At 57.1% G+C, this 16,988-nt stretch overlaps 2 protein-coding genes across 2 annotated transcripts; one reads left to right on the top strand and one right to left on the bottom strand.

Annotated features, from left to right (window-relative positions):
• Window positions 1-2,105: 2,105 nt before the first annotated feature.
• BESB_000490 (uncharacterized protein) lies at window positions 2,106-5,925 on the top strand (the record flags this gene model as incomplete). Its single annotated transcript, XM_029358804.1, has 3 exons — window positions 2,106-2,805; window positions 3,307-5,003; window positions 5,512-5,925. The coding sequence occupies 3 exons, from the start codon at window positions 2,106-2,108 to the stop codon at window positions 5,923-5,925; spliced, it is 2,811 nt and encodes a 936-aa protein (XP_029221716.1).
• Window positions 5,926-6,992: 1,067 nt separating this feature from the next.
• BESB_000480 (putative pre-mRNA-processing protein 8) lies at window positions 6,993-12,766 on the bottom strand (the record flags this gene model as incomplete). The annotated part of the gene is made up of 9 exons (XM_029358803.1): window positions 6,993-7,262; window positions 7,484-7,659; window positions 7,976-8,234; window positions 8,535-8,836; window positions 9,032-9,252; window positions 9,782-10,051; window positions 10,307-10,500; window positions 10,795-11,040; window positions 11,582-12,766. The coding sequence occupies 9 exons, from the start codon at window positions 12,764-12,766 to the stop codon at window positions 6,993-6,995; spliced, it is 3,123 nt and encodes a 1,040-aa protein (XP_029221715.1).
• Between the last annotated feature and the right edge of the window lie 4,222 nt (window positions 12,767-16,988).

The following is a 16,988-nucleotide window of genomic DNA, read 5'->3' as shown; positions in this document are numbered from 1 at the left end:
CTCCTCGCGCGGGTCGCCATCCGGCTCTAGCCCGCTTCTGAGACTCACGAAAGCGCTTCACGTGATAGGCAAGACTGCGAAGTTTCGTCTCTCGCGCGCCCTCCGCTTCACGGCGGAGACGCAGCGCTGAGAGAGAGTGATACCGAGGCTTTCCTTCTCTCAGCGAGCAAGCGAACGCGGGGGAGGAGGCGAGCCGTTGAAGCGAGGAAGACTTCTTGGGTGAACTCCCGTATAAGCACACGTATACGCTCACAGTCTACATATATATAATATATCTATATATATTTGTGTGTGTGTAGCTGTGCGGAGGTCTGTCGGGCTCTACAGTGGTTTCTCTATAGCTTTCTGCGCCGCGGGACGCGGCGAGAGATGTGAGGAGGAAACTCGACGCGCACTGCGTTTTAGCGTTCATCGCGGCGGCCTCTGTGCGGCGAGGCCCTTCTCAATCGTTCTGTCTCCAGAGGCCGACACTCAACAAATGAAAAAAAAAAACGCAGCACAGGCAGATTCGCATGCGTGCTGAGTGCAGTGTAACAGGAGCGGCGCCCCCCGTGGACGCAAAGTCGCCGTTACACAACTTTCAGTCAATATATATATTATATTTAGATGTAAATATTCATATATTTGTTGGCAGATGTAAGTATATGGATAGAAAAAGGGATGTGCCGGCGCACAGAGAGCACAGGAGTCACTGGTCTAGCAGAAGCAACAGGGCGAGTTAGTTGTCTCTCAAGCCAACAGTCACGACGCCCACGTACTCACGTGACTAATGAAGGAGATCCGGCAGATCAGCGTTCGCATGACGGCTCCATAGCTCGAAAGGCGCGTGCCGACCCGCTGGATGATGAAGTGACACACACGTGCAACCGGAGTGACAAGGAGTGGCACCATGTGTTGCGAAGGATGCTGAAACCGGCTGCACACGTTCGGTCATCCTCGCGGTGGAGATCCTGCGGCCGCACGTCGCCAGGTGGGACTTTCGGTGGGCTCTGTCTGTCTCGACAACTCACGCTGCGCCGAGCGTGTCAGGAGACACTTTCCTGAAGCGGGGGGAGTCGCGAAGGCTAGGCGCCCTCGCGAGGGACGCGGGGCCGCCGGGAGACAGGTGTCTCTTCCACTCTGGGGGTGCCAAGGGATTATGGAAGTCTAGCTGACGGCTGCGCCCGTCAGACGAGAGCTAGAAGAGGGAAGGGAGGCGAGGAAGCAACGGGTGGCTGCCAGCGAAGACGCGAGCAGGGGCGACCTCTCGAGTCTCCGGCTGCAGCGGCTCTCACTATGCGGAGCGACTAGGCCTTCCCTCTAGCACGCCGCCACCGCTAAGCAGCATCCAGAAGATTGTTTAGAAAATCCCGTTTCCCCCTGCGCGGCTCGCCTCGCTTTCGGGTGCTCCATGCTGGCGAGTTCGCCTGCCGGACAAGCAGGAGACGACGGCAGCAAGGATAGGAAAGGGAGAGGAGAACTGAGGTCTCGCCGCTCAGGGGGGGGGAAAACTGAGTAGAAGACTCGAAAAGCAAGCTACTACGATGCTACGAGGGCAGTCTGATAGCAAGGAAATGGAACAAGAGGCCGCAGGGACGCGCACGCCCGCGATACCCACAAGACATAGATGAGAAACGATGCCCTCGTGAGCGAGCTGGCGGGTGTCTCAAGGCTCGCCTCGTCTCTCGTTCTGTCTCCACACTGTGTGAGCTGCATTCCTGCGTACAGCACGCGCGCACTTTTTGAGGAAAACGTTTTTTCTTCAGCCTCACGTTTCGCTTGAACGTTTGCTTTCTTCGAGTCCGAAGTCCGTCTCCTTCCTGGCTAAACTCGCTGCTGCAGTCTTCCTTCTCTGTCTCGGCGTATCTGCATGCATCTCTTCTGCCCGGTTTTCAGTTTGCGAGGTCTCAGGTGTTCTCTCTCTTCGTTTCCGCAGGCTTGCATTTCATTTTCCCGTTCGTCCATCAGATCTCCTTCTCCTCCCTCTGCGCTGCCGTTGTATCTGCCGCGCGTCATCCTCGGTCCCCCCGCGTGTTTCCGCCTCGCACTGTGCAGATCTGAACCTCTCTCTCCTCTTCCGCCACTGCCGGGCTCAGAGCCTGTTAATCTTTCTCGCTCTCTTTCCCATGTTCTTTTCCCCTCCTTCTCCTCGGTCAACTGTCTTGCCTCTCTTCTGTTGCTGCGCCTCTCTCTGTCCCCTTACTCGGCAGCTGCCGCCTTCCTGTGCGACGGAGGGCACGCTGCGTGTCGCCTTTCTCGCCAAGAACCGACTGCAAGGCAGCGCCTTGTGCTCCACTTTGAAATCGCCTCAGCTGCGCCTGCAGGGTCGGAGAGAGAAGCAGGCCTTAGCTGACTTTCTTCAAGTTTTTTTGCGACTATGTAGCGCAGGATCTGCCACGCCCTCCTTGGTGGATCTCGCCGCGGAAGTGACTCTTCCATCGAGAGTCGCTGACCCTTTCTTCGTGCAAGATGGCACCGCGCTCTTCTCTCTCATCGGTATCCTCCTTTACCGCCTGGTCTTCTACGCGCTCTTCTGCGTCTCCTTCCTCTGCAGGGCGACCGTCGTCGCGACCGCGCTCGGCTCCACAGCCGTCGCAGTCTCCGCTCGCCCGCCTCGCGCTTGCCTCGTCTCCGTCCTCGCCCCGCGAGGCCTCTCCTCCTCCGTCTCGCTCGTTTCGGTCTCTTTTCTGCCGCTCTCTTTGGGGGCCTGGGTCGCGCTCCAACGCGCAGGCCGCCAGACTTCCCCAGCGTCACTTCTTACCCGCGCCGCCGCCGTCTCCTCTCTCTCTCTCTCAGGTTTTTTCAAAACAGAATTCCGCGTCTTGCGTGAGCTGCTGTGTCTCGCTTCAAACGCCTTTGCGGCTTCGCCCTCCCTTTTTTCTCGCTTTAGTTATCACGGTCCTCGTGTTCTCTCCAGGGAAGCATCAAGTAAATGAGCTTTGGCGCGCGACGGCTGCTGCTGCGTCAAGCTCTCCCCCCGCGAGCCTCCAGTCTCCCACCTTGTCTGCGTCATTGTCCTGCGCCTCTCCTTCGTCGCATCCAGCTGTGTTGCGTTTTTTGTCCGCGTTTGCGCCTCTGCCGTCGGCGCCGAGGGGCTCCCGGTTTCGCGTTGCTCTCCAGCGAACGGGAGCTGAGCGGGCTGCTTCGTCTGCGCCCTCCTCTCTCACGCGGCCTCTGCTAGCTGGGCGACTGTCTGAGGGTGCAGGTCAAGAAGCGAGAAGCGAAAGCCAAGAGGCCTTCTCTAGTCGCCTGCCTCCGCCCTCGACGTCGCCTCGAGGGCGCCTGCGTGCGTCGCCGCTAACCCCCCGGCGCGGATTTCCTCCGCAGCTCTCTCTCCCCTTTCTCCGTCCTCTTCTCTGGCGGCTGCTCTCCCTCCTCCAGCGGGGAGTGGCCTGGCGCGCAGGTTCGCCGGCGCGGTCTGTGGCTCAAGACGTGACGGCGCTGCGGAAGAGAACCGAGGAAAAAACGCCGCATCCGCGACGCGCGACGGCGACAACCCGCCTCGCCCCGCCTCCGCATCAGGTCTGCGTTCGCTGCTTCTCCCCTCGTGTTGGAAGCTGCGAAACGCGCAGCCGAAACAGCGGCCGGCGTCGCCCTCGGTGTCGCTGCATCTGGCTTCTTCGCGACCTGCCAGCAGCGACGCTGAGGACTGCGCGCCTCGCGGCCGTGCAGTGTGCAGCCTGTTTGCTTCTGTTCTACGACGCCGATGCCTTCTTTTCTTCGCCCTGGCCTGCCTCGGACCTCTGTCTCTCCTCCTGCTGCCGCGCGCCCGCCTGAGCCGCCCCGCGGCGCCGCTGCTCGGGAGCCTCCAGGCCGCGTGGCACCGCGGCATGGGCGCGGCACAGGAGACACTGTGGGGCGGAGACAGGAGACACTGGGCGGCGGTGTGGGGTCGGGACGCGCGACAGGCGACCGCAGGAGGAGAAGGAGGCAGGGAGCGACGAGAGGAGGCGAGGGAGCGGGCGAGAGCAAGCGCGGCGGAGAAAGAGGAAGCTGCTGCAGAAGGGGGACTGGCAACGCGGAGGGAGAAGGAGATGAAGCACGGCGACATAGCCGAAGGCAACGACGGAAACCGAAGGCGACTCGATGACGCAGGACGAGTACAGGCACCACAGAGCCGCAGCCTTGAGAGAGAAGCAAGGGGCGGCCAAACACATGAACGCGAGGCGTCACTGCAGCAAGAGATGCAGAATGAACGAGCCTTGCCGCAAACGTCTCTCCGGCGCTTAGAACCGACATCGCATGATCCACACACGGGGCGAACAGCGACCGCGGAGGGAGGCGCAGACGCGGCGTCGCCAAACGAGGAGAAAAGATTCGAACCGAGACAAAAAACACGAGAGAGAGAAGGAAAATCTGACCAAGGAGCAGGGAGGCAGGATGTGGAGACTGAGGAAGACCGCGTGAGCGGCGCACAGACATGGCATCTCAAGCAGCTCCGTCTCCGAACTGCGTACCTTTCCACGCTTGCTCTTCGCCGCGCTCACGAGGCGCCCGCCTCGGATTCTGCAGCCTCCTCTCCAGCCTCCTCTCCGCCAGCGTCTCCTCCTTCGACGTCTCCTTCGCTTCCTGCTGCGTCTTCGTCGCATTCTCCGTCGTCTTCTTCGCTTTCCGCTACCGCGGAGCCGCCGCTCCTCGTGTTGCCCTTTGCCTTGAGGCGCGGAGGCCATCGCATCTCTGCAGCTGTTTGCAGCTCTCCGTCGCCGTGGCTCGTTGCGCAGAGCTTGCCGCAGCGCCCGCTGGGGTGTCTGGTTTTCTTGGAGACGCCCGCGGGCTCCAAAGCTGTCGCGCCGCGCGCCTCGCTCGCCTCGCTTCCTTCCTCGCTGCCGGCTGAGTCTCCTCCTCTGGCTGACCCTCTGTCGGACTCCTGGCCTCTGTCGAGTGCGGCGGAGCGGGCGCCGTGGGTGTCGTTCCGCGCTCTCGCTCGCCAGTTCCGCAGAGAAGGCGAAGACGGGGTCAGACGGCTGTGGTTTCACAAATACGCTGTTGACTTCGAGGAGTTCTACGCGAATGCGCCGCTCTCGGTAAGATAGCCCGCCACACACCCACCTTCGCTCTCTCTACGTACGTATATATATATATATATATGAATCTATATATATGTATATACATGGATATATGCATGCACGTGTGCACGTATGCTTCCTCATGGTGGGACATATATATATATATATATATATATGTATATATATGACTTCACTTGATGATGCAAGTCTCTCAAGCACGTCTGTGTAGTTTTTTGAGTGCAGGTGTGGGTGTCGGCTTTTGCTTCGTGCTCCTCCTGCGTATCTGTTTCCGCGCATTCCCGCATTCCAGCTGTACAGTTTGCGTGTTTCGCCGTCGCCTTGGAAAGCAGCTTCAGAGTCGCTATCTCAGGCATCCTGAGACATTTATGCATCCCACCGCATGGGCGTATGTGCATAAAGGCATATTGCGTGTGAACCCTTGCATGCTTAGCCGGGTGTCTGTGCAACTTCCCTCGCCATGAATGAGTTTTCGGTGGCACTTTGTCGCGGTTTGTTGCTTTTTTAGGTTCTGTTCCTGCGGTTCCTGCTAGATCATCCGCGGAGCTTGTCTGCTGCGCTGGTCGCGGGCTCTGCGTCCGCGCTGGTCGCGTCGCGGCGGGCGCTCTCTCGTGCGCTTCTGCATTTTCTCCTCTCCTCTTCGCTTTGGCACAGCTACTCGGTCTGGGCGCCGCTCCTTCACCAGCAGGCGCCGCTGCCGATGCTGCTGCTTCTCGGCAGATTCCTCTACACAGCGAGCAAAGCCGCGGGTCGCAGCCTCGAGGCCTTCCTCTGGGAGAGGCTCGCCGACCTCGAGGCCGCGCTTCTCGAGCGCTGCGCCACCGTCAACCTCTGCGCGACCGCCGCAGAGGGCTGCGACGCGCGGCAGACAGAAACGGAGACGCAGGGCAACGCGCCTCCTCACCCGGGGAGACAGCCCTGAGGGAGGAAATCCAGGCGAGTGTTTCAAGAGATCCTGGAACCAATCGAGGGTCTTGAGAGATGCACGCCGGTGGGTTTGGCACGTTTAGGGTCAATCGAAAAGACTGGAGCCGAGGGATTTCGCCAGGAGACTTTGGGGCGCGGACGGAGTCTGGGAAGGGGTGCAAGTCTGTAGGCATGCATGTTGCGTGTGCGTCTCAACCGTATTTGTGAGTGTTGTCTCTCCGTAGGCGTGTGCAGTTCGAAGAGAACGCGCTGTCACTACACCAGAGTGGCTCTCCTCTGCTAATCAAAAATATCGTAGCTAGGCCCCGCGGAAATCCGGCGAGTGTGTCGGGAGATCGCTCTTTCGTTGCTATCTCCGTGTCTCGTTTTCAAGGCGAGCGGGCTGCGCGCCGAGCAGAGAGAGACAAGAAAGCCTAGTTGCCGGTTCAGGTGGCGATATGTCCTCAGCCTCTTTTTCGCTCTTTCCGCACCACGCACCTCGCGGGGCGCCCAGACGCGCACGGGAGTCTGCAGCGAACTGTTTTTCAGCGTGATCCACTCAGTGCTATGCGAGAAAGAGGCCAGCGATGCTTTGCCACGGCTAGTCCAGTTGGTCTCAAGAGGCTGATCGCGCGCTGGGAAGATCTTGCGCGTCAACCGGAGGTCTCAGTGTATCGCGCTGCAGATGCCGGCACCTCGCGCAAAGTGAATTTGACTTAGGACTTTGAAATGTCTTCAAGGACGGAAAGAGATTGAGCTGGCGTTGAAAAAACTTAACAGCAAACGCGAATAGGCAGTGTCCTCCATCCCCCCAGGAACGAACACACGTCGTAAATACATGTCATGTATAGCTGTATATATATAGATATCTGTATACCTGCCGCCAGGCGAGACAGAGTCAGTTGAGAGGCAGAAGTTACACATGCAGCGAACAGGACAGCAAGACGAATCCAGAAAGATCAGCACAAACGACCAAAATACCCTGCATGTGTGCGGACAGTACGGAGGCATGCAGGTAGAAGAGGGCACAGGCAAAAAAAAACGTGCGCGGCATGTCGACAAATGCAGAGAAATGCCACAAATTCAGACAAGCTTTTCCCGTCCTTTCTTGGGCTGGACCGGCACCTTGCCGAGCTCGAGCTCCTTGTCTCGGTAAAAGTGCGGCGCGACTTCGAGCAACCACTCAGGCCGAATCTCCATCACGTTGCGCATGTACTCCTTCGTCGTCAGCACCAACTCCGTATACAAGACGACCTTGGGCGTCTCGCCAAACAGACTCGACTGCGGATGAATCTCCACTGTGTGCGGCTGCTTGATCGTCGAGTACGTCCCGTTGCGGTTCAGCCGCGCGCCCTGGAAAAGCAGTTAATGAAGGAACGCAGAAAACGCGGCGGAGCTGCAAGCTTGTCTCTGAACTACGTATGCACAGGGGCCTCTATGGAGTGCGACCCGCCCCCTCACTCCGCCCCGCTGGGCGCCCGAAAAAAGATCTGAAAAATCGGGAAAACTCAGGAAAAAAGGAACGCTTAGCGAGAGACAGACCAGCCCTACGAGCCAGGGGGGCATGTCCGTACCTGCGTGAAGAATCCAGATGTGACGGCTTTTCGAATGGCATCGGCGTCGGTTGGGTCCGAGGAAGGCTCCACTTCTACGCGCGGAAGCAAATCGAGGAGCTGCTCGCGGACGTCTCGCGCCCGCTGAATCGTCCGGTGCTGCACGAAGTTCTCGTAGCACCACGGCACCGAAAAAGCTAAAAAAAGCAGAAAAAAAAACCGAAAGCAAAGCGAGGATGCATTCGTGAAAACGAACTGTAACAAACGTGAGACTCGCGGAGACACGCCGGCGACAGCTTGCCTGGGTCCTTGAGACGACTGCGCATTCCTGTCGAGTCGCAAGGAAGCATCTTAGTATGTCCAAAACGGAGTGCACGTTCACCTGAAAACTACAATTCACTCCTGAGTTGAGGCAATTTCCCGCTGAATCGTCTGTTATGGAAGACAACGCTGAATTTGAAAAGTGCATGCGCACGGCTGTGAGACGCTGGCCGCGCCTGTCCTCGGGCTTACACGTGTCTTCCCACTGCTTGTAGAGATTGAGCAGCGTCAAATGGTCGCCGCCAGGTCGGAAGAAGTTCTTTCTGGCGTTGTCGGCGTGCATCGCTTTGTCCTTCGGTCTGTAGAAGATGCTGTTTCCGGCGCCTAGCATCGCACAGATCGTGATGCACTCATCGACGCACCTGAACTTCTCCCCCTGCAAAATCATCTTCGAGTACATCGGCTCCAGAGGAAACTCTGCCATGCGCCGTCCCAGCTTCGTCAGCTGTCCCTGAAAATTCACAAATATGTACACATATATGTGTGCAAATCAGTATATGCATATGTATATCAGTACATATATTCACATATCAGTATATATATATATATATATATATATACATATCAGTGTATACATCAGAATACAGATGAATACTAGTATAGGCATATAAGTGTGCGCATATCAGTATATGGAATTTATATATATATATATCACGAATCCTCGTATATACATCTAGAAAAACACTCATATGCATGTCGACGCATATATGTAAATCTGGACGGAGGAAAGTTTGCGGAGGTGCCCCTTTACCTTGTCGTTGAGCGCGCCGAGGGCGTAGAGGAGCTCGAGGGCCTTGATCAGCGTCTCGGGTGGGGGTGGATCCATGAAGTCGAAGTTGATCAGGTCGTCGATGCCCAGACTCTTGAGCGCGAGAACGACGTGCCCGAGACTGGTTCGCTGGATTTCGGGGACGTTCGCGTCCTCCATCTCCTTTTCGTACGAGAAACGCGTGTAGAGCCGAAAGCAGTGCCCGGGGCGCACACGACCTGCGCGGCCTGCGCGCTGGTTCACCGCGGCCTTGCTGCAGGGGACGGTCACAAGCGACTCCATGCCTGAAGAAAAAATCGAAGAATATACACAAACCCGTCCTGAAACCACCACGACCACGACGAAGCGCCAAGCGACCGATGCGGCGCCGCACGTGCTCAGCGACGCAGGGTCGCGCGCGGCTGCAGACAGCGTTTCCATCTTTTCAACTTCCCAGCAATTGCGGTTCTGCACGTAGGGGCAGGGGTTTCCCGGCTGACCTGTCTTCGGGCTGTAGGTGTTCTGTTTGCAGAATCCGCAGTCGATGACGTAGACGATTTGATCTATTGTGATGGAGGTCTCGGCGATGTTGGTGGCGAGCACGACTTTCCGCGCCTTCTCAGGCGTCGGCTCAAAGATCTTCGCCTGCAGCTCGCTCGGGAGTGTCGAGTAGATCGGGAGAAGAATCAACTCGCCTATCTCCGTGCCGCGGCCGCGCACTCTGCAAAAAACACAGAACAGAGAGGCTCCACCCCTGCGCGCTCCACAGCCGCCAACGCAGAAAAAGGAAACCAAGCAAAGGCGCAAACACGCAAAAGAGGAAGCCGGAGCTCCTGAGAACGAAGGCGACACGGAGGATTCGACCGACGCCCCAGGAGGGGCGACACGCGTTGGAGACTCGGCGGAAACAGGAAAACCGCGAGAAATCCGCATGAAGGAGCCCGTTTGAGCGAGCGACAGCTCCAGACACATGGCAGAAGCGCATACACACGGCCGGCTACTGTTACATCCAGAGGCAACTAACTGGATTACCGGAGGCCCTGAAGTACGAGGAATTAGTAGTATTCCAGTTATGTTTACTTCCTTGGTGCTTGCGAGTCCCGCCAAGACGACTACCAAATTCAGAACAAAATCTCTTAGTCAATAATACAGAACCTAACGCAACCACGGTGCGGCTTTCTGCTGCCTTCGCCCTCCACGCACGAAGACGCCAGGCGACGACCTAGCTAGACTTTTTGGTTGCCGCACACCTTCGTTCGAGCTCCTCGAGCGCCTCTTCGATCTCCTGTTGCCCCGGGAGGAAAACGAGGATGTCGCCGAGCGGCTGCGTCAGGTGAATCTGCAGCACTGTAACGACGGTTGCGTCGATGAAATTCGCTTCCGGCGCCTTCGTGTAGTAAATCTGAACGGGGTAGCGCCGCCCAGGAATGCGGAAAATCGGCGCGTTGTCAAAATACTCCGAGAACTTCTCCGCCTCCAGCGTCGCCGAGGAAACAATCAACTTGAAGTCCTTGCGGAAGCTGAAGAGAAAACACACGCGCGCAGCTCGCGCGGAGGTAGGAGAACGACTGTGAAAAAAAGAAAAAAAACACCGCGAAACCACATCTGCCGAAGCGAGTCTCTTCAGCGAGGATGACGCTCCCGATGTGACGGGATGCGCACTGAATACACCAACCGCCAGTAGTGCGTGGATAAAAGAAAGATATGCACAGATAGACGCTCGAGCGCATGGAGAGTGCCCAACACGTTGCGCCTGACGTTTTTTCAAGTTTTACCGAGCGAGATCCTTCACAAGACCGAAGAGGACGTCGGTGTGAAGCGTGCGTTCATGGGCCTCGTCGATCATCATGACCGAATAGCTCGCAAGGTCAGGCTCGGTCAGGAACTCGCGCAGCAGCATGCCGTCCGTCATGTACTTCAAAATCGTCTTGTCCGAAGTGCAGTCTTCGAAGCGAATCGAATATCCCACCTGTTTTGAGAAACAAAACGGACAGAACAGACACGTAGGCACGCGAGGCGTGCGCGCACAAACCCAGCCGCCAGACTCAAAAAAGGGGGCAAACATGCAAACTCACAGGCAGAGACATACTTGCAACGAGAGACAAAACAATGCAAAAACATAGATGCATACATGCATGCAAGTACATACCTACATATACATACATAAAAATACACATAATTCCACATGTATATATATTCGTGCAAACGTGGAGGGCTAAAAGCAGGTAAGATGCATGCAAATACACGTTTAGGCAACGCGTACCTCGAGGCCGAGTTTGCATCCGACTTCAGTCGCGACGCGGGCGGCGACGGACATGGCGGCGACTCTGCGGGGCTGCGTGCAGCCGATTTTTCCGGCTTTTCCGTAGCCGACTTCGTAGAGGTACTGCGGCAGCTGCGTCGTTTTTCCGCTGCCCGTCTCGCCCACCACGATGAGCACGGGATACTCGCGCACAGCCTTGAGGAACTCCGTCCGGTAGCCGTAAACAGGCAGCATCTTGCGCTCCTCCTGAAGATGCCAGCGCAGAAACAGCGACGCACGCGCCCACGCAAAAGGCCTCGGAAGCAGAACGACGGAACGGCAAGGGAAGAAGACGCGCAAAGAGAGAAGAGAAACAGACGCAGCGCCAGACTCGAACCGGAGAACGGAAAATGAATCGAGTGCGAGGCAGACAGAGCGAAGGGGGAGGCAGTGTAAGATACGTGGATTCCTATCCTCACGCACCCTAACGAAGAGGGAGAAGGACTACCTTGATACTGCTGACACTGAAGATGACTCCGATTACAGTGAGATAGAGACAACCACGTTCTTTACGACTGCAGTGCGGAGGCGACAGATTAAGTTCACGAGACATCCTGCGGCCTCAAGCGGCGCCGCGAAGCGTCGCAAACACGACAGACACGACACATTCGTTGAGGAAGGGCGCGGACGCGCATGAGGATGTCTGAAAGGCACCGTCGGCGGTGAAACAGAGAGAGACGCACACGCGACGCATGCGTGTGCGAGATCCTCAACGACCTGTGCCGAATGGGGAATGTGTCGCGCCTACCTGCAGGGAGAGTTGCGCGAGTTTGCGTTGTTGGCGAGCCTTTTCCTCTTTGTCTTCGCGGGAGAGGTTCCAGTCCTCGTCGTCGAGGGGCTGTTTGCCGTGCGTTTCGAGGAGCTCGAAGTCGATCGTGCCACCTTCCTCATTGAGGAGAGCGTATTTTTTCCTGTTTGCGTCGTCCTCGCGTCCCTTCTGGGCGCCGAAGGCGACGTGGGCGTAGGCGGCCTTCTGCCGCTCGACGAGAAGCTGCTCACTGACGTGTTCCTTCGCCTCGACGTATTTTTGGTTCATCACGTTGAGCCGCGCCTGTTGGTCTTCGTCGTAGGAATCGGGCATCACGTAGGAGTCGATGACGCCGCGAGCCTCGCGCTCGCGCACGACGGTTTTCGCGATCTCCAGCGTCGTGCGCTCAACCTCGAGATCCTTCTTCTCCTGCTCAGTCAGCTTCTCGCCGGCAAACATCCACTCTTTGTCCTTCAGCGTGCGCTCTGCGAGTGCGATCCGGTCGTCTTCGCGCTTTTTCAGATACGTCCGCCGCGCCTCCTCGCGCAGCCGCTGGACGTAGGCCTCGTTGTCGCGGAGCTTCTCGTTGCGGCCTTTGCGCGCCTCGAGGACGAGGTCAATCGGATCCGACAGCGCCGCGGTCGCCTCCTTGTCCGCCTCGCCCTCCTTCCAGCGCGCTTCCTCGCGCTCACGCTCCGCCTGCCGCGCCCGCGCGAAGCCGACTTTGCGCGACGATGCCTGCTCCCGCTCCCTCAGTCGGGTTACAAAGGCGTCCCTCTCCGCCTCGTCCTCTTCGCGCTCGCGCGCACGCCGCGCGGCCTCATCTTCGGCCGGCGAAGAAGAGGGAGAAGAGGGAGAAGAAGAAGAGGAGGATTCTGCGCCTCTCGCGCGCTTCGAGGAGGGCGCGGAGAAACTGGATTCGCCGTCGTCGCGCGCCCGCGAGGAGGATGGGGCGGAGGCGTCGCCGCCAGTCTGGCGCTCGGCGATGAGCACAGTCGCCAGTCGCGAGGCTTGCGACGAAGAGAGACCAACTTCTTCGAGACGAGAAGAGAGAGAGGAAAGCGAAGTCGCGGAGAGCGCCGCGTCCAGGACCATGTCCGCGACGGCGCGCGTCGAGAAACCGAGCGAGGAGTGGAGGAGCTCTCGCACGCGCGAGGCAGACAGGCCGCCCGACGAGTCCTCCATGGTGGCGACGAGAAGAAAGCTGAAAAAAGAGCGGAGAAAAAAAAACAAATCAGAAAAAACGAAAGCTTCGCGGCAGCAGGCGGCTGAGAGCCGGCGGGCGCGCGACCAGCGGGAGAGGAAGACACTCAACTGGGAGAGGGACTGCAGAGCGAGAAGAGGAGGCGAAAAGAAGAAAAAAGGAGGTCGCGGAAGATCTTGGAGGGCACGGGAAAGCGGAAAGGTCGAGGAGAGAAGAAGGTCTACGCAAGACAAACGCCGACGAAGTAGAACCGCGAAGGCATGCGAGAGGGAGCTGTGCTGTGTGCGCTTTTCACCTCGCTCCACTCGCTCAGCCAAAGAGAAAGGAAAGAAAAACCGCAGACAACGAAAGGGATAAGTGGAAACGATGAGGAGGACCCGCAGCACTCATCTCCCGGGTGGCAATGCTGATTCCGCCGAGCAACAAACGCGAGCATGCAAGATGCAAAGCCGATCAAGCAAGCAAGCGAGCCAGTCCAAGTGAGGAGAGAGAAAACACCGCGCCTCAGATGACGCTCCTTCCTTCGTCTCTTCTTCTCTCCTTTTATTTGCTTCGTCCTGGGTGCTCTCGTTAAGGCTTCCTCCGTCCTTTCTCTCTCGACTGATACCTCGCGCGACAACCGTTTTGCATGCAGCACGCCGTTTTTTCGTCCTCGATTTACCGTTTCTGCGGCCGCCAGCGCGAGGATATATCACCCCTCTCTTCTCTCCGCGCCTCTCTTTTGTTTCGATGCAGATTTTTCTCGTGTGGTGTCGACTTTTTAACTTTGTGCAGCATGGTGTTCTGGCCTTAAACAGAGGTGCCGCCGTTGCGCACAGCGAGCTCTCCGTCTCCGCGCGCGGGCGACTCAGGGGCGGCCGCGAACACTCTGAGCTGCTCTTTGTGTTTGAGGGATCTCGAACGGCCTCAGGATGAGCGGGTGCGCGAGTTTGTTTCTGACACCATTTCTCAATGGAAAGTTCTGTGCTAGCGAGCAACCAGCCGCCCGTGTTGTCTGGGACGCCGTCTTCCAGTCTTCGCGCGGCGTAAAAAGATGCGTTTATTCTTTCCAGAGGCGCAGCAGTGAGTCTTCCGCAGTGTAGCAGAATCCTCTTGAGTATTTCGAGTCAAGAGTCTCTTCTACGTGCAAGTCGAGTTGCAACTCAAGGCCAAGCCTCACACTAGATGACGCGCCGATAGCTTGCGCGTGCGGGTCGCTTCTTCAGGGAACCGCGGAGATCCTGATGACTTGGAAGGCAGGGAAGTAAAAGTCTAAGATATATACCCGATAGTCTCGACTTAGGTGCAGCTTTTCCTGTGTCTCTGCACACACGTGTAGAACGCGCTGGCGCCTGTAGCGGCTCTCTTTGTAGCCTTTTTCTAACTGGATTGTAGTCCAGCAGCGGCTGGGAACGAGGAAAGACCTAAACATTGGGTTTTTCTCCTGAAGCACGCGCAAGTGCTCATAAAATGCTGCTCAGAATTCTTCACTGGCGTTCCGCGACGCTGCCGTCTGTAGATCTCGGTGTATTAGGTATATGTCTACCCGCTTTCCAATCCAGTGAAAGGAGGCGCGAGAGACAGCCCAGAGCCGCAGTCCTCTCCCGTGCGTCTCACTTGAACGATACATGAAGGACGGTGCTGCGGAAGTCGAGACATCTCTCTTGTGCAGCGCAGCGAGGTGACAGAGAAATCTCCTTCCGATTATTGTGTATAGATTTATTTTTCGCGTGCAGTCCTCGAGGCGACGATGTGGGTTAGATCCAGCGCACCGCGAGCGCCTTCTAAGTCCCTTTCTTTGTTTATTTTTCTTTCTTTGCGACGCTGCCTCTATGCTCTACAATGTTGGACTCGTCTGGAATCGCCTGCGATCCTCGCGTCGGCATTCACCTCCCATGTTCACGAACTGTAGGCTAGTGCGACCTCGGCGCGCGCATCCGGTTTGAACAGTAAAGTCTCGATACGGGCGCTGTTGTCACGAGTAGAACGTTTCCATGTAGTTTCTGGCGACCGGAAGCACCTTCCGGCCTCAACGACCAATGTGAGAAAAGCGCTGCGGCGCGCGGCGCGGCACACACTCAGCTCACGTGTCGGGGGTAGAACCGGCGCAGCATCCTGGAAGCATTCCACGTAGAGAGATTGGCGTGATGGGCGAGTGACAGCGCAGAAAAGGGCACTCAACACAGGAGACAGCCACTTTCCAAACAGCATCCGCGGCGCCTCAGGCGAAGTAGAACCTCCGACTCCGCGTGTGAGCTCCATATTCTTTTCCCCGCCTCAAGCGTGCGGCCTCTGGAAGTGAAGGGGACGGAAAGAGACACTCTGCGCAGGCACGCGGCTCGTCCTTCTCGATGTTTCTGGTTAATGATTGTCTCGCTCGAGAACGGACGTGTTGTCAGAAAACTAGTCTTAAACACACCGCTCGTCACGTAACAAATATAAAATCGTACTGTAGATTCTATATATATATATATATACCGTAACAATAAAAACAGATAGCTGGTTGGAGACGACCCCTGGGCCGTGCCGGTGATACACACATATGCATATATATATATATATGCATATACATATATCTAAACCTATATAGGTATACTACTTGTACCCATCAATGTATATGTATATGTGCAAACGTGTATGCAGCTGAATCGGTTAGTTGGATGTATTTCTTGCTAGTTCGAATCTGCAAGTTGTGGCTTTTTTCTCGCTCCGGCATAAGCCTGGCTTCGATGCATCTCACGGTCGCGCTTGCAAATATACAGTGCTCATCCCAAGCAGCCTCCCCAGCCTGCTACAAAACCGCCTTGTGTTGTCGAGAGCTCTAGTTGTAACGGTGGATCCGTGGCGGCACTCTGTGCGCAGTCTGCGTGGCGAAGCACCCCTCAGATCAGCGCGCCTCTCGTAACAGCGAGAATACGCGTACCGTTTGAGGGCGGGACTGTGTGAAGCCGCCTCGAAACTGGCCTCGCAGAGATACACGAGTCACACATACCCAAGCTCTCCCGCGTTTTCCTGCCTGCTTCGCCGTCAAGAGGGCTCACGTCCTCTTTTTCGAAGCGTTTCAATCGCGTATGCCGGGCTTTTGTCGCGTTTTTGTCGAAAAGCAGGCTTTTTGCTGCGCGATTTTCCCGCGGTGTCTTGTGTAGCGCGCTCGCTGGCAACCATGGGAGGCATTCGGCGAGCATCTGGTTCCCTGTGCCTCGTCTGCGTTTCTCTCTCGTGTGTTTACCCTCCGGGAAGCTGCCAAAACACCTTCGCGAGGCAACTTGCCGAATCTGAGCGCAATACAACGCACGCACAGCTGGGACATGCGCTTCGCAAGGCCTCGCGCAGCCGCGCTGTCTTGTGGCGCGCAGAGTCTGCAGCCGTCAGCAGGGCCCTGCCGTTCACTCTGCGGCCTTCTTGCCCTGATGCACCTGAATACATGCATTTTTGTCTGCAGAAAAGGAAAATGAGAAGCTGCTAGCCTTTGTCGACTTTTTTTGCCAGCTCGTCGCCTGGAGCCATATCTTCGGGTGTACGTCCGCCTCAACGGGTGCCCTCGTCGCGGCGTTCGCTTTTTTTTCTTCGTTACTGGCGTCCTGGCGAGCTGTGCAGCACGTCCTCGGAATCTGAAGTTAAATGTGCGTTGATCCAGTCTGTTCTCTCCCGTTTGCCGATTCAGTTGCATTGGAGGCGAAAACAGGCAAGACACCTGACTTCGGTTCTCCGCTCCGGTCTAGTCGTCGCGCACAGTCGCGGCTGCAACGGGTGAGTGTCTGGGAATGCGACTCGCGGCGATAGCCTCTGTGCAACGTTAAGCCCGCATTTCTGCGTTCGTTTTTCACCGCCTTTTCCCCCTGCATTTTCTTCTTTCCCTAGACGCTCACCTAATCGGCGCGCCCGTCTACACCGCGTGTTCCCAATTTCCGTGCGGCATCCGTTTTGAGCGGACGCGCCACACGTGAGAAGCATCTGAAAGAACGCAGAGTCTAGCTGAGTGACTCAGTTGTCGCTGTTCGTTCGCTCGTCCCGATCTCTCTCTTCGCCGTTCGTTCACTTCGCTTCCCGGTCTACACAGGCACCTGACCCGTAGTCTCTCTCCGCTCTTCGAGGTCTCTCTGAGTACTGGCTCGTTCACACATCCTCTCGTCTCCTTCTCGAACTTTGGCGTACTCAGTTCGTTTGTTTCGCCTCCCCTGCTCGTTGTTATCTGGCGCTCTTCCGCCTTTTTTCTGGCCTCTC

The sequence above is a fragment of the Besnoitia besnoiti genome, chromosome I (genome assembly GCF_002563875.1).
Source record: "Besnoitia besnoiti strain Bb-Ger1 chromosome I, whole genome shotgun sequence".
In the NCBI taxonomy this organism is placed as follows: domain Eukaryota; phylum Apicomplexa; class Conoidasida; order Eucoccidiorida; family Sarcocystidae; genus Besnoitia; species Besnoitia besnoiti.
Note: the sequence above shows the minus strand (reverse complement) of the source record. Positions and strands in the feature narration are given on the sequence as shown.